Consider the following 17,425-nt stretch of genomic DNA (forward strand, 5'->3'; position numbering starts at 1 on the left):
TCAATTCCTCATATACCTCCTGCTCACTCACCATCATTGATTCCTTTCCCATTCTCAATGTACAAGTTCTGCATTATGTTACAATCACAAGGATGGAATACTTTAATGAACTGCTCATTAAACATCTCTACTATATCCTCTGTTTATTATTCTCCCATTATCACTGACCAACATCATCATCCTGCCTTCTACTGGCCATATATCGAAAAAATTCCTTAGGATTCCTTTTAGCCGCATTTTGCTAACTGCTGCTCATATTGCACTTCTGCTACCCTTACGAAGTGAGTCACCTTCCTTGCTTGCTCTCTGTACTTATCACCACTAATCTTGTGACACCTCCACAATTCCTTTCTTCAAAATTGCATGCTTCACCTCTTCAGTCATCCATCTTACACCTACCTTATTTAATCTCCTGAATACACTCAGTCATTGCCTCTGCCATATAGTTCCTGAACAGAGACCAAGCAGCACTGATTTCCTTCCCATCCAATTCCTCATTTCATAGCTCTGCAAGCCACCTCCTACTCCGGAGTTTGTCATAATCACCTGCCTTATGAAGTGTTATATACCACACCTTTTCTCGCAGCAGTCCTGATATGGCTGGCCACCACTCAAGTGATCACTTTCACCAATTGGAGGAAGATGTGACACTTCATTTACAATATCTTCTGATGAGATAATCAAATCCAAGACCCTCGGATCCACGTGTGGCCTGTTACTTACTGCTTAAAGTAGTTATCCCTTAAAAACTCAACAAATTCATTCTCTTTAGTTCCTAATGCTCTCTTCGTTCAAGTCTATATTACCATAATTGAAATTGCCATTAATGATCATCCTTTTCTTATTAGCGAGACCAATTTGCCTAAACATTTCCTTCTCACTGCCTTCCACATTATCAGTTCTATAGCAAAACCCTACTAAACATTTCATCCTGTCCACCTCCACTTCATGCCATACTGCTTCAAAACCGCTGTCAGTATTTGCTCCTTGCATCTCCAGCCTAGATGGATACAACTCCTCTGCCATCATCAAATAATACTCTTCCACCCTTTTTGCCTCGTCTTTTTTGTATTCACAAAAGATTACATATCCCTCCATCTCTATTCCTGTCAGTATGTAATCCTCGTTTAACCATGTCTCACTTATACCAACAGTTTTTGGGTGAATGAACTAATAATGCTACAATTTCATTTCCCTTATTTCGAATACTTCTACCATTTGTAAACATGTACGCTAGCTCATTTCTTTCTAAAACTAGCCCCACTGACCCAACTTCTCGGATGACTCACACACACACACACACACACACACACAGACCTAAATGTCACCTTCCATATCCTGAACTATCTTAATCCTTTCTTGCACACTCATCTACTCACTCACACATCTACTCCTGAAAAACCATCATCTACACTTCTCATGCCATCAACATGTACTGCATGCTGCTACTCCATAAATTTGCCTATGTTTTAACATCAAAGTCACCATAAAAAATTAGTGTTACTGTGATTTAAAAAACATGAAATAAAGATGTCAAGTATCAAAAACACAGCAAAAATAAATAAATATACATATATATACACACACACACACACCAAAAAAATATACAACAAAATTCCATAAAAACACTGTCAACAGCTTAATACGAAGATGTGCACCATCACAACATTCAATATGTTCTTATCCTCTGACTAGAGTACACCTAAACTTTCCACAGTATATCAAACATAATGCCTTCTATAAAGAAAGGTGAAGCATGCACTTTTCAGGTCCCATGCCAAAGATTATCGAGACCTGGAATCCCCTTTGTATCATCTGCTTTGGCTCAAGATTTCCTTGCCTCATTCTATTGTCTTTGTTTGCTGCTTTTACCATTCTGATAATTAAGATGATTATACTGACAATTTGATTATCTAATAAAAGATGATCACATACAGTATAAATCACTGAAATAGCGAGATAATCTCCCTTGGAGAGAGTTCGATGCCTGCAATTCCTTATCTAACTTCATGACCTAACTTTATTTTTCCAATACCCTGGACCTTTTCCTAACCAGCTCTCCCTCAAAATACACCACTATTTTGTTTCCAGGAGGAGAGCTCACTATAGTGAGCTCTCCTCCTGGAAACTGACCATAATTATGTCCATGTTTATGCTTCTATGTACGAATTATAGGGGAATGGTCAGAGAGTAAGCACTGTAGTACTACAGGATACAAGTGCGAGATCGGACACAAAGATATAATAGGATAAAAGGCTAGAAAAAAATTTGCTAGCCTTTTTTATCCTATGGTACTACAATGGTGCCAACTGCAATGACCTTAAAGATTTTATTCCCCTTTTCCATGGTCTGGTTATCACTTCTGCTCTCATATAATAATTGAAGTCCTTGCTGGGGTGAATTCCCTCATTCCCCTCAAAATCCCTCACTCATCCAAGTGTTGGTTTTCTAGCAAATGTGCCAAAGCAGTCCAAGCTAAAAATGCAATATGCACTAAATGGCTGAAGCTAAAAATTCCAGTCTCTCACTCAGCTTAGCTACAGCCAGTAACAACTGTAAATAAAATCATCAATAAATCTAAAGCAGATTTTGCATGAGCCAAACACATTAAGCTTGCCTCCAGCTCAGATGATGATAATTTAGTCTTCTATATTCCCTCCCCAAGTCTGTTGGGCAAACTTTCTGCCCTACTATGCTTCCACCACTGTCATATTAGTATCAATAATCTTGATTCTAGTAAGTGCTTCAGTACAGATGGTATCTCTCCATCTGCTTGTGTTCCTAAATTAATACCCATCCTGTATCACATTTACAAGCTGTACACTCATTTGGCATCTATCCACGGTCTTCACTTCAGTGCTATCAAAAATTATGGAAATAATCAAAACCAGCTTCTTTAATACCTAGAAACACATCAGTTAATTAGTGATTACCAATACAGATTACACTATTCTCATTGTACATTAGATCACACTAGGCTTACCTACCTTTGGACACAAGCAATGGAAAAATTCAGACAATCTCCTGTGGTCGCACTTGATATTTTCAAGACATCTAATTGAGGATGGAATCATGGCCTTCTTTCTAAGCTAACATCATATGATCTCTGTCTCTCTCTCATACATTCATTGCATGTCATGGTAGGTGGCTCCTCTAATCTGATTTTTCATCAATGTCAAGAGTACCTCAAGATGTTTTCACTTACCCTTTCTCATATTATATATCATCTATCATATGATCTCTCACTAATATCCAATCATATTCATAACTCTGATGATGACAGTATACATTCCATTCCTCTTCATCATTCACAAAACCATGTAGTATTCATGACTCAAGCTTCAAGATTTTCTACAACCAATGCCTTAAACACTAATATCCTGATCTTCTAGTACGTCTTGCATGTGGGGGGGGGGGGAAGAGATGGCATAATTTAATAAATTTTCATGCTACCAAAACACAATCCCACCTTATTCTCCCAGAAAAAACTATGACTTACTCTCCTCCCTAATAACACTCTGCTCACCAAGATCTCTTCCTGGGCTGACTTTCATGTCTAACTTATCTCAGTATAAACACATCACACCCATAGCTTCTTCAGCTTCCAAAAACATTATCTGTTCTAAACATTATTCAAGCTCAACACATAGCACTTTATAAATTCTAAATTGATCTGATCTCATAATATTGCTCTCACATCTGAGATGATGCCCATAAACTCCCTCGGAATGCTGCTTGTATCCAGAAGAGAGCTATTAACTTAACAAATGACATAACAGAACACCACTCTGCCTACTGAAAGCCTAAACTGGCTTCAAGTTCCAGGTTGGATCAATAACATCAGTACACAGCTACTAACTATAGAACATGAAGCAAAGATGCAACCCATCTATTTGGTAGGTGCACTGCAGTACAGAAGACAAAAGGGGAGAATACTGCATTACCATTCCCTTGAAAATAAGTTGCAATACAAATGACCCTTAATACCTGAATACCTGTAGGATATTAAAAAAAAAAAAAGGTGTGCTCTATTATGAGAACAGACTAATTTTAGTATGAGAATTGTTCGCAGCATGTGTGATGCTAGAAAGAAAAGAAAAATGCCATAAATGAAATGAAAACTGAAAAATAATAATACTTGGATTAAGTACAACAAAAAAGGCTACAATAAGAATAATTTCAGAAGAATGAATACAATGATATATATCACTATTATTTAGATTAATTAATATTTTAATATATGGGGTTGCAATTACTGAAGGTAAAGAATGTATCAGTCCAAAATTATGTGCCATAGTCAAAGAAATCATGTAAAGGTAAGTTAAAGTGGATTTTTAAATTTCCACAAAAGAGTTTCACGAAATTTGACATGGATTGGATATGGACAATATTTTTTTTTTTTTTGACACACATTCATAATGAAGGAATTTACTTCAGTACCCAATTAAGCAATGACAACACCACAGACATTGCATATGTGCTATACACAACTGAACCAATAACATGTTATTTTTCACCACACAGTTTTACCATAAATTGAAGTTACTGTGCTCATATTTGTATTTTATATTTATCACATATTACCATAATTTTAACAACATTAATATACACTGCTGGTTAAAAACAGCGTTTGAAAAGTACAGGGAAGTAAACAGAACACGGATAATGAGTTGTGAAGTGAAAACGTAAGTACAACCTTCAAAAAAAAAAAAAAAAAAAAAAAATCTCTAAATCCAAGTGAAAATTCAAGTAAAAAAACCCAAATAGTACATTTAATGAAAAAAAAAATAACAATTCAAGATAAAAAAGAAAACTGCAATAACAATTATATATCAGTGGCTTTTTACTTACAAGAATGATAAAGTTTACCAGTAACCTATTTGTGTTCTATGCAACAAGTATTACAAAATGCAATAGTTATTTTTAAGTTGTTTCATTTACAAATAAAACAGAGTATGCAGATAAGCCCGATAAGTTTTTGGCAAAGAAATCTAAATAGATTACCAGCAAAGAAGTCCATGCAAAAGAAATTTATATATGACAAAATAGGAGTGAATGTTTGCTGATACTCTTTTCATAAGTTATGATATAGCATGAAACACATGGACAAACTATTCAGTTCAATATAAGCAAGATATATATATATCAATGAAGCAGTTTAAGTATATTGTTACACAATGTTTTAAGAACAACATTCATTTTCAAAATTATTGATTTTACAATGGTGTTATAACTAACTCTTTTTATTATCCCGACGTTTCAATCTTCATATCAAGATCATCATCTGGAGCATCCACAAATATACAAGACAAGCTGAGTTACATTACAAACCATAAGCTAGAGAAACAATGATTTGATCACATGTTATTCTACTGGCATGACCTCTAGTGGAAAAAAAAATTTATAAATTACATCAAGCTAGATTTAATTTAAGATGACACGAATAAACATTTTTTTCTTATAGATAGTTTTCTTTCAGTAACAATGATGTCCTATTTTTAGTATTATAATTGTTATTTTTGATTTAGGATCCTGGATTTACTACAGTCCTGTTTATAGTTGTTCTTAGAGAGGAAGGTTCCGTGAGTCGAATATATGCCTTCCATATGTATGGAATTTTTAGACCTTCATTATTGTTCAGATTGGGGTGGTTGATAATGATCTCAACCGACACATACTGGCCAATATATACACAAACTCCCACCACCCAACACAAAAACTAGGTGTCATCAATACTCTACAAAAACAGGGCTCTGAAAATCTGCTCAGTGAACAGACACTGAAAGATGAATTTAAAGTGATCAGCAATACTTTCCAAAAAAAATGGGTCCAGCCAAAACACTATTAACAAAGTTCTCTACAAGACCTCAATAAAACACAAAGACAAACCAGACTACAACAAAACTAGAACTATTCCCGACATTAAAGGGACATCAGATAAAATAAACAGAGTACTACAAAAATACAACCTCAAAGCCACCTTTAAACCCCGTGCAAAATTAAAAAGCTTACTCAACTCATCTAAAGACCCCCCCCCCCCTATACTGGCCCACCCTGGAGTATACCGTATTCATTGCACCTGTAACATACCATATATAGAAGAAACAGGGCACACAATTCCTGTCAGACAAAAAGAACATAAACGACACATTAAATATAATAATTATGGTGAAGATGGCCTTTCTGATCATGCCATGAACACCTTACATAGAATTGACCGGAAAAGCACTAGTTGTCTACATCACACCAAAACATGGTATGAACGAAAATTAAGGAAGCCTGTGAGATCATTATCAACCACCCCAATCTGAACAATAATGAATGTCTAAAAATCCCATACATATGGAAGGCATATATTCGACCCACGGAACCTTCCTCTCTAAGAACAACTATAAACAGGACTGTAGTAAATCCAGGATCCTAAATCAAAAATAACAATTGTAATAAAATAGGACATAATTGTTACTGAAAGAAAACAATAAGAAAAAATGTTTATTCATGTTATCTTAAATTAAATCTAGCTTGATGTAATTTATAATTTTTTTTTTCACTAGGTCATGCCAGTAGAATAACATGTGATCAAATCATTGTTTCTCTAGCTTATGGTTTGTAATGTAACTCAGCTTGTCGTGTATATTTGTGTATGCTCCAGATGATGATCTTGATATGAAGATTTCAATAATTGAAATTATATGAAGTAATTTTAATTAGTTGGATGAATTGTAGTGTGGCAAATTTATCCATTCTACCAGTATCTATTTATAAAAACAATTTTGAAGATTGTTGCTCTGTAAATCACAAACAACTGGTAAAGAAATATTTGATGCATTGAATCAGTTTTTTATGCAAAATAAGACTGAATGAAATAATATAGGATGTCTGCACAGAGAGTGCAAAGCTAATGACAGAGATAAAACGGCTAGGGTGGCAGTTCGTGTTAAAGAGGCTGTAGAAGTAGCCACTGTCTGCTACATAGACATGCTTTAGCTGGGTTGAGAGGAGATTTTTAAAAACAGTAATTAGACAACACAATACTATTAATTTTTATCAAGACACAAGCTTTAAATACCAGATTATTTACAATTCATTGTAACAATACAGATAGTGGGCATGACACTAATTTTTCACACTAAATTATTATTATTACTACGTGATACCTCCAAGGAGTCCAAAGCCTCATCAAGGGAGGGCACCTACTCTACAACTCTGTCTCCACCATTCAATCCACCAACTACAGTGAACTGCATCATCTTCAACAACACCATCTACAGCCCACCACTAGTATTTTTCAAAGACATCCATGGCAGGATTCAAATCCTCAACCTTTTGGCTGGAGATCAGATACACTAACCACTCAAACAACCAGGCTGGCAAAGAAAGAATATTCCAATGTCAGGAATTGAACCTGGACCTCCTGGGTGAAAGCCAGGTATCCTAGCTAATGACCACCTCATGTTTTTGCAAGTCTGAAGTGAGACAAGAAATAGCATTATTTTTAAGTGAAAGAGAACTGGAAATGTCCAAATATTTTTTAGATTATGTGGGTGATGAAATTCTCATATCTTGCTGCTATTTTCAACAGTTTGAATGATTTTAACCTTTAATTGCAAAGTCATAACATTGGCAGTGTAGTGTAAGCAATGTAAAGTTAAATCAATGAAAAGCGAAAGTCTGGAAACAAGTTGTTTCCAGACTTTCAATTTTTCAATTAAAAATGATTTGGCTTAGTGTTTTAAGCAAGTATTGAATTGAAACATGCTCAGAAATATCTGAAATTAAAATTAATAAAATGGAGCATTTTCAGTGAATAAAGAATTCATTTGAATGTTATTTTCTCAAAAACAGAGATCAACTGGATTAAAAACTACATACATACATACACACAGACTTTTAAACAACTGCTGTAAAAGAAAACATTCCAATTAAAGAATATGAATAACAGACTGAAATCACAATTGATTGAACTTTAAAAAGAGTACTTTTCAAATACTTCATTAACAGTGAGGAATATCCAGAAATTTCCAGATGGTTTTAAAATTTATTACTTTTCTCAAACACATAACTAAATGAATCAGAATTTTTTTTCATTACACTGCAACAAAAATTAAAAGACTGAATGTGGAGGCACACATGAGACTGTAATTATTGCCCATTCAAAACAGATTTTAAACATCTGTGCTCCTTACAGTAACTATGTCCTTCCCAATGAAAACTAAGAATCAAAGGACTTATCAAAATAAAAATGTGAAAAAGCATTAAAAGCATATGGATTTTTTTTCTTAATTCTATTTAGATACATACAGAATACTGCATATTAACTCTTATTAATTCTACTACATATATACAATATTGCATACAGAACCTATGAGTTAATATATACAATAATGCACATTAACTCAAGTTTCTGTACTGCTAACAACCTCTGTTGCTCCTACTGCATACGACATATTAACATATGAGACCATCATGTGCTCAAGAGAAAGATGTGGTTCTACAAGAAAGTGTCTGTAATATGATTCCAATTAAAAAAAAAAAAAAAAAATGAAATCCCCTACATTAACCTAAACATAATTTGGCTAATATTCTCACTGTACAGAAATCAGCAAATTTTATGTACAGATCAAAGAATTGCTAAAATTAACAAAAAAAAAAAAAAAAAAAAAAAAAAAAAAAAGAATAAATATAATAATGCATGATTAATGCAAAAATTATGAAAAGAAGAACAGCAGAACAGGTGGAATATGGACTACCAAACGCTTACTTCCAAAAACAAAAAAAAAAAAGTATAATGACAACTAATACCAGTTTAAACTACATCTAAACTAAAAGGTATTATATTATAGAACTCACAAATACATGAGAAACCAGATAATTGAAACAATGCGAATATATACCCAATGGCTAATGTAATGTTAGTAGCCAAATTAAAATTTAAAGTAATAAAGAAGGAAAATGAAATGAAGAAAAACTGTAGGATGGAGAGAGAGCAGGATATAAGCTAAATCAACAACCAAGAAGAAATTTATCTACAGATGATATAAATGAGAATTGAAAAGAGAACAGCTGCTGAAGTGGAAGTTAAGAGGTAAAAATGAGAACTGAGAATCAAAAAAAGAATGGATGACAGGAAATACTGCAAGTCATGAACTAGTTAAGGAACTTATTAAAAAATAATAATTTACATAAACAAGCATAAATGTTTGTAAACAAAGCAAAAATTATGGATTGAATGATATACTTAAATTAAGGATCTGCAGAGGAAACATGATAGTTTTAACCTCTACAAAAAATATCAAAAAAGATGCAGTTAAACAGTGATAATGACAAATCTTGTAAACAAAAATATAACAATGGATATGGGGAGGGGAAGACATATTATATTATATAATATTTCTATATTATGGAAAGAGTAATGATATTTTATTGATGGCTACACCATGCCTGATTTCTTTGCAATAACATAGCTCTCTCTAAAAGATGACTTCATTTTAGGGGCACTATCTTTGCCACATAATCTGAGATTACTGAACACCTTAATATTTAAGGTAAAAACTGTTCTCTGAAAAGACTGGTTTTATTTTTAAAAAATTAAGAAATGAATTGTCAACAGATTTATTCTTTGGCTTCAATAACATGTTCCTCAGTTTTAACAAAACTTAACTAATGAGCATAATTATAAAATTATCAACACAACAAAATAAAAAGTAGAAATTCTTGCCTTGTCTCTGGAGCTAAGAGCAGAGATGCATTTATATTTGGATTTGCATATTTCTTTTCAGCTGCAACAGGAGAAACTCTTTCTTTCTGAAATGTTTAAATGATGCATGTGCATCAAACAAGCTTTCTTAGACACTTCACTCAACAAGAATCTATTATGTAACTTAATATAAAATGCATGAAAACAAAAAAATCATTAAATTATGATAACATACTTTTAAGATACTAAAAGAAGCTTTTTATTGACCATGTGAGTCAACACTTCCCACATTTGTGATAAGCACTTCAAGTGATATGAATGGAGTATATCAGGCTTATGATAACCTTCCTTTGTGTGTGTGACAAAAACATTGAGATCACATATGTAAACTGTTAAAAGAATAGGAGACTGGAGGGAAAACCATCATATTTTAGTACTATTTCTGAAGAACACACACATCTTGTCTACACATGGAAATTTGAGAAAAATAGTTTTCAGAAGGCACTTAACAGAGCTCAATCTATCTATCTACCTACCTACACACACTTCTTTGATGTAACTCCTACTCTATATTGGAGAAAATTATTTTCAGAAAGAATAGAGCTAATTTACACACATATACACACACACTTTTTTCATGAGACTCCCACTCATGAAAGATAATACATTTAGTGCTGTGGATGGGCTAGGTATATTTTTACTTACTTTTATTCATTTCTTGTTTATTTTTATATATATTTCTCATAATCTGGAAACCCTGCTCTAGAAAAAACCATGGAACTTTTTCAAACTAATTCAGGCCCTCAAATGAGGTGATTGTATCACAGTGTATGATGAAATTCATCTCACGCTTAATCTTCCATTTGCAATTTTTATAAGTATTAAAAAATCTGAAAATTCGCATTTGTAGCAAAGCTACAAAAATATTGCTGATGTTCAGTTGGTATAGAGGCTATTTAAAGTCATGGTCTCCAGATAAAAGTATCATATAATCAGTTTGTTTTGGAAAGTCAACATTAATGATCTTGGGCTACTAAATAAAAGGATCCCATTTTTCCCTTTTTATATTAGTTCATTTTCAAAGTGATGTAAAATTAAGATCATTTCATACATTTCTTTGCTATGATTAATTAACTAACAAATTCTGGCATCAGAAAATGAAATTTACTAAGCATATGAGTTAATGTCCTGCAAATCTACCTCTCTATTTCTGTCACTTATACTGCAGTCTAGTCAGCTCATTCAGTAAACTGGGCATTTTGTGATAAGTAATCTTTCAACACGCACAGGTTTTTTTGCCATTTAGCAGGCATAAGCTATTACTCACTATAGCATAAAAGTTAAAAACAAAAAGGCATAAATACTAGAAAATAAAGGTCAACTTGCGCAGCATCAAATCTCTGACTGCAGACCAATGCTAATTTGGGAAGAAGTAAATCAATTCACAATTGTAAAAAAAAAAAATCTAAGTAAGCCTACTATAACATGAATATTTATTTTCTGAACATATACAGAAAATTGGTGTATGTGTGTGTGTGTTTAAGGTTAAAGCAAGTAAAGGTAAAGAAAATTAGAATTAAATAATAGCTTATATATATTTTGCTCATTATAACAGGAGCATCATTCAGAGAGAATGCAAAAGACTGAATATAGCATTCCAGATATGAAACACTGGAATGAATCATATAGCATGAGTATACGTTACATCTTTGTCAGAACTAAGTGAATAGTAGAAAGAACTATCAAAGTTCCAGGGAACCAATTATAAGTAGCAAAGAAAAATAAATAAAACAAATAATAAAAACTATTTATAGTTAATGCAATTACTTCCCAAAACTTTGAGATAGGTACACCATCAGATCAGTTAAGATCAGGATGAATAACACAAGGTTTTGAAAGTTTCAAAAGACAATCAAATTTAAATCTGCTCCAGTGCAAAATATTGGTTTGATTCCAATGAACTGTATGACTGTCATAGACATGAGAAGCAAAGCTTGAACCCTCTGATTCTAAAAATCTTATGTAGTCAGTATCCTTGGATTCTGATCTCAGAAGAATGGCCACTATGTGCAAAGTAGAAAAGATGACAGAAACAGAGCATTTAATAAACAGTGGCAATTTATCTTTGGCAGTTTATCCTATTTATTTCTTCATGTCTCAGAATAATAAACACACTGACATATAAGCATGTAACAGTTTGCATATTTTCTCTATTACACATGGTTAAAATAATAGCATTAACAAAATCTTAGAGGCAAGGAATAAGAAAAGTGCCATTGATTATGTTATTTTTGATAGTGATGTTTTCTCACTAGTGCAGGACACTAGAGTGTATAGAGGATTTGAAATTGGAAGTGATTATCATTTAGTCTTCAGAGGATAAAATTGAATTTCATATTGAAAAGAACAAAGTTTTAAAACAAATAAACATTGAACAGCACTCAGATGTGAAGTGTAGACTAAAATACGCAAACATTATTCAAGAAAAAAATGAAAGAGTTTGAGAACAGGAACCAAACCTTGGAGATTCAGTGGCAGCTGTGAAGAAACCATTGATTCAGCTAGAGAGGCATGTGGAGAGGTTGTCTGCAAGAATAGAAAAATCAGAACTCCATGGTTTACACAGGAAGTTCAAGAGGCAGTGAAAGAAAAGAAGAAAGCATATCAAAAGTTTCTGGCAAATAAGTCAGCTTTTGCTCTTAGAGAATACAGAGACAAATGTAAGAAAGCTAAACACACACTGCATAAAACTAGCTAAACAAAAGTCATGGGAAGACTTTGGTAAAAACATAAAAAATAAATATCGAGAAGGTAACAAAATATTCTGGAGGATGTTGAAAAAGCTCAGAAATGGAGGAAAGAGTGCAGTAAAAGGAATCAGAGATGATAATGGTGACATGAAAACTGGAGAAAAAGATATCCTTGATGTATGGAGTAATTACTTCGAAAAATTGCTAAATGAAATAAGCAGTGACAGCACAGTGGTAAAAAACACTGACCAGGCATGCAATCAGGAATACATATCCATACTTAAAGTACAAAAAAAGCCACCAAAAGCCTGAAATGCAGCTGGAGTAGATGATATTCAACCAGAAATACTCAAGTATGGAGGTATGAAATTCTTACAGTGGCAGCACTGCCACTGTAAGAATGCATAGTTCAGAAGGCCTCAACAGAGGGACAAATTCCAGATGACTGGAGTAGAGCTCTCACAGTACCCATATACAAAAATGGAAATAAAACTGAATGTGACAATTACAGAGATATTTCCCTACTGAGTGTTCCTGGTAAGATTTATGCAAGTATACTTGAGAAATGGTTGAGAAGGATTGAGGGATGGAAGTTTGGTGAACAAGCTGGATTCAGGCCAAATAGATGCTGTCAGGATCAGATTTTCACTTTACGAGAAATACTTGAGAAATCATGGGAATATAACAAAGATCTGGATTTAAGTTTTGTAGATCTGAAAAATGCATATGACAAGGTGCCAGGAGAAAAGCTATTCAAAATACCAGTCATATGGTATCAATGGGGCATTATATCAAGCATACTTAGTCTTTATTTGAGTTGTAAGTCAGCAGTTAGAATTGAAGGAAGTACAGGAAGATCAATTTTGAATCTGGTGTGAGACAAGGATGTACATTATCCCCTCTGTTATTCATTATCTATATGGAACACATTATGAAGGAAAGTGGTATTAAACATGGTATCAAAATTGGAGATGTTAATGTCAGCTCTTTGCTTTATGCGGATGATGTTATACTACTAAATAAATCCGCTACAAGTCTGCAGGATTCTCTGACTAAATTGAATAACTGCTGTAATAGATATGGTATGAAGGTCAGCAATAAAAAGACAAAGACAATGAAAATAGGCAGAATCACTGAAAATGTCAACTATGTTGTGAATGGAGAACCTGTGGAACAAATAAAACATTTGAGCTACTTTGGCACGATTTTTAGTGAAGATGGTAAATTAAATATAGAAATAGACAACAGAATCAGCAAAGCTGGTATGATAGAAAGTCAATTGAATAAATTCATATGGAATAAGAGAGAAATTAGTCAGAACACTAAATTGGCTGTATACAAGACAGTGTTCAAACCAGTTTTAACTTATGGATCTGAGAGCTGGGTCAGAAGTAAAACACTTGACCAAAAACACTAGAGACCACAGATATAAGAGTCCTGAGAAAGATTATAGGCATGAACAGATGGCAGCAATGGCAATATCATATTAAAAATGAGGATATTATGAAAGAACTTGACATTGTCAGCATCCAGGAATGTGTTAGAGCTAATCTCAGGTGGTATGGTCACTTAAACAGAATGGACGAGGAAAGATTAGCAAAACAAGTGTTCTTTGCCAAGTTGGCTGCAAAACGACCCAGAGGAAGACCAAGATATACGTGGATTGATACAGTACAAAGTGCCTTAGATGATAGAAATATAAGATCTGATAACGGAGTCTTGACAAGTAACAGACTGATTTGGAGAAAAATTGTAGATAGGAAGTTAGTAATGATGTAAATTTTTTCATGTAGTACTATCCTACTATCATATCATATCAAATTCCTGCCTTGAAGGTACAAGGCAGGAATTTGATAATGATGATGAGGAATGATATATATACACACACACACACATACATACATACACATAAACACACACACACACACACACAACATTAAAAATATGACATTTTAATAACATTAAAAAAGTATAACATTAGAACTTTATTCACTCCGCTTCCTAAGATTCTCTCTCTAGTGAGCCGTCCAAAGCCTAGCCATTACAACCTAAAATATCCCAGTGTACACAAGATATGGTGTGACTGCAACATTCCTTACTTTGGCCAGACGGATAAATCTATTGAATTGGGTATGGAGGAGCACAGGAGGGACATCACTTACAAGAGAACACGTGCTAGTGCTTTATCCAACCATATCCTTTTTTCTGCCGATTCTGATGATCAAAACCATAGTCATATAATCCTTTGGAATAGATCTAACAACATTTTCCATTGACATGACGAAGTGGAGAGAAAAATTGTAGAATCTAGAGAAATCATCCTCAATCCTGTACATTTAAATAATAATTTAAGCTACAACCTCTCAGACTGTCATTCTGCTGTGATCACATACTGGTGCTCACGAGATGCTATACACACGCACTCACCCAACAATGTGGCCAACGAAGGAACAGCTTTGAATACGTTAACTGCAACGTTTTCACGTTAAATATGTAGTGACTTTCCTGTGCTGTTCACAGTTTATCTTCAATGTTTAATGTTTTTTCTTTTATGAAAAGATCTGAAGGCGGCTGTAAAAAGCCAAAACTAGTCGTGTGATACCATTAAACCTTTTTCCTTTACTCTCAGTTTATGTCATTCAATTATTTTAAAAAATATGTTTAACAACCGAGTAAATCAACCTCAGTACATATATACATATATATATAGCTCACCAATCATGCATATATATCCTATCCTAATTTACGCTCATGTGCAGACCCACATATTTTACCGTGTAGGCATTCAGAATCAAAATCCTACGGAATAGATTGGTTACTCCTTATTCATTGAGGTGTCCTATATCTGTAGACGCGCACGTTCGGTTTGCTTGTTCTGGGAGATGAAAAACCCAAGTTTCTGGGTGAAAAACTCCCTACCTCCGTATGAGACTAGCTAACTCATCTTTAGTCAAAAGAGACCAGATAAAGGTTCCGCACGTCACTGACAGGAATCAAACCCAGGTCTTTCTAACCAAAGGGTTTCATCTATACTGATTGAGCTAAGTAGGCTCACATGTAGTTATATAAAGTAAATCATTATACAGAGCAATATAGTCTGCATTTAAGTTGTATGTAACAAAAATGAAAGAAGTACAAGATGACGATGTAAAATCAAGTGTAATATAAAGGCACTCTTTATCTCCACTCTTATTTCATTTATATGGACCACATTATGGGGAAAAAAAAAAAAGTGGCATTAAACTTGATAACAGAATCAAAGTTATCAAACCTAGTTCTTTGCTTTATGCTGATATACAAGTGCAACTAAAATAAATAATAGCTATAAATAAATTCAGTATGAAAATTAGCAATAAGACCAATATTATGAAATATTCAGGAACACAGAAAGTTCAGCTGCATTCTCAATGAAGAACCTATAGAACAAGCAAATATGGCATATTAAATATGGAAATAGACAACAGAATAATGGTGGGGAGCCGAGTGAATAAATTTATATGGAATAAGAGAAATTAGCTAAACTACAAATTAGCAGTACACAAGACATTGTTCGAACTAATTTTAACTCATTAATCTGAAAGGGGGTTGAAATTAAAAGTTTATCTTCATTTGGAGACCACAGATAGTTCTGTGAAAAATTAGAAGAATAAACTAATAAATCAATGACATAATTATTTTTTAAAAAAATGAAGAAATTAGGAAGGAAGGAACTTGATATTGTTAGCATTTAGGAATGTGTGAACAGAGATAACCCAAGATGATATAGTCACTTAAACAGAATGGGAGAGGAAAGGTTAATAATACAGGTGTTTGATGTCAATATGGGGTAGGAAAAGGATCCAGTGGAAAACAAAGTTCCAAATGGATTGATGAAGTCAGAAGTACCCCAGAGGACAGAAATATAAAAGTGGTGGTGTATAGGAAATGAGGCTGAAAATTTGAGGTGACCAGTGGTATACAAAAGGATCAGTCCTTGGAACACTGTTATTCAATCTTTACATTAATGACACTGGAAGGATTTGACAGGTGACATACAGCTGTTTGCTGATGATGCAAAGATAGGCAGGATAATCAGGATATGCAGTGTGCAGAATGAACAGGCTGGACTTGTGGGTATGTGAAAATTGTTGTCAATTCAATGTTAGTAAACTTAAATGAGATATCTAATGTCATGTTATATTGGTGGGATAATGCTATAAGAAACTAATCAGACTAAGGATCTTTGAGTTTTAGTAAACAGTAAACTGAAGTTCATACAGCAAATATCGTGAATAGAACTCAAAATAACTGCAATGCCGAAATGAATCTTCACATATAAAGATAAGGAAGTTATTTTACCTCTTTACAAGACTTTAATACAATCTTGCTTGGACTACTGAACATAGGACTGGTCTCCTATGTTTAAAGTGATGCTGATATAGTGGAGAGTGTTAAAGATGATATTGGGAACGCGGAATACAGATTATGAAGACGTATTGAGAATTTGTGGACTGCAGACACCATCAAAGCAGTGATACAATTGAGACCTACAAACTTCTGAAAGGGTCATCATATAGTATATCAGTTAATGGAATTTCATTTATGGAGATGAATAATTATCCATGGAAGGGGTGAGAATGAATGCAACAAAGGGAGAGTAAACTGGAATGGATTGCCTTTGGAGGCAGTGAGTGATAATGTGAATGAATTCAAGAAAAAGTATGACAGCTATTGTGGGTGATATGTAGCCTCCCTCAACGAATCCCTTATTCACCTGGAGGCCTAATAATAAGTTTGGAAATCTAAAAAAACTCAAAATTCCTCTTTAGAATTTGAGAACATCAAAATTTTTAAATTTTGACGTTCTCAAAATTATGTTAAATGATTATTTTTAGAAATAATTCCATAGGCTATGAAAAATGTCAGTCATAGATGGAAATACCTGTTTACAGAAAAATATATAAATTAAGCAGTCAGGAACAAAATATTGATTAAAATT

General features: G+C 33.6%; 1 protein-coding gene across 5 annotated transcripts in view; it reads right to left on the reverse strand.

Moving 5' to 3' along the window:
• The window catches only part of LOC150098968 (uncharacterized), a 172,110-nt gene that overhangs the window by 103,377 nt on the left and 51,308 nt on the right, over nt 1–17,425 (reverse strand). For all 5 annotated transcript variants that reach the window (XR_016549444.1, XM_090404613.1, XM_090404612.1 and 2 more), the window contains one exon: nt 9,719–9,804. Coding sequence is in view for 4 of the 5 variants with exons in the window: in XM_090404613.1 (XP_090260739.1) it covers nt 9,719–9,804 (86 nt within the window). In the remaining variant the exon portion in view is untranslated. The remainder of the gene's footprint in view (nt 1–9,718; nt 9,805–17,425) is intronic.

This window comes from Typopeltis vanoorti, chromosome 15, assembly GCF_054136105.1.
Source record: "Typopeltis vanoorti isolate ZY-2024b chromosome 15, IOZ_Tvanoo_1.0, whole genome shotgun sequence".
NCBI classification, from domain to species: Eukaryota; Metazoa; Arthropoda; class Arachnida; order Uropygi; family Thelyphonidae; genus Typopeltis; species Typopeltis vanoorti.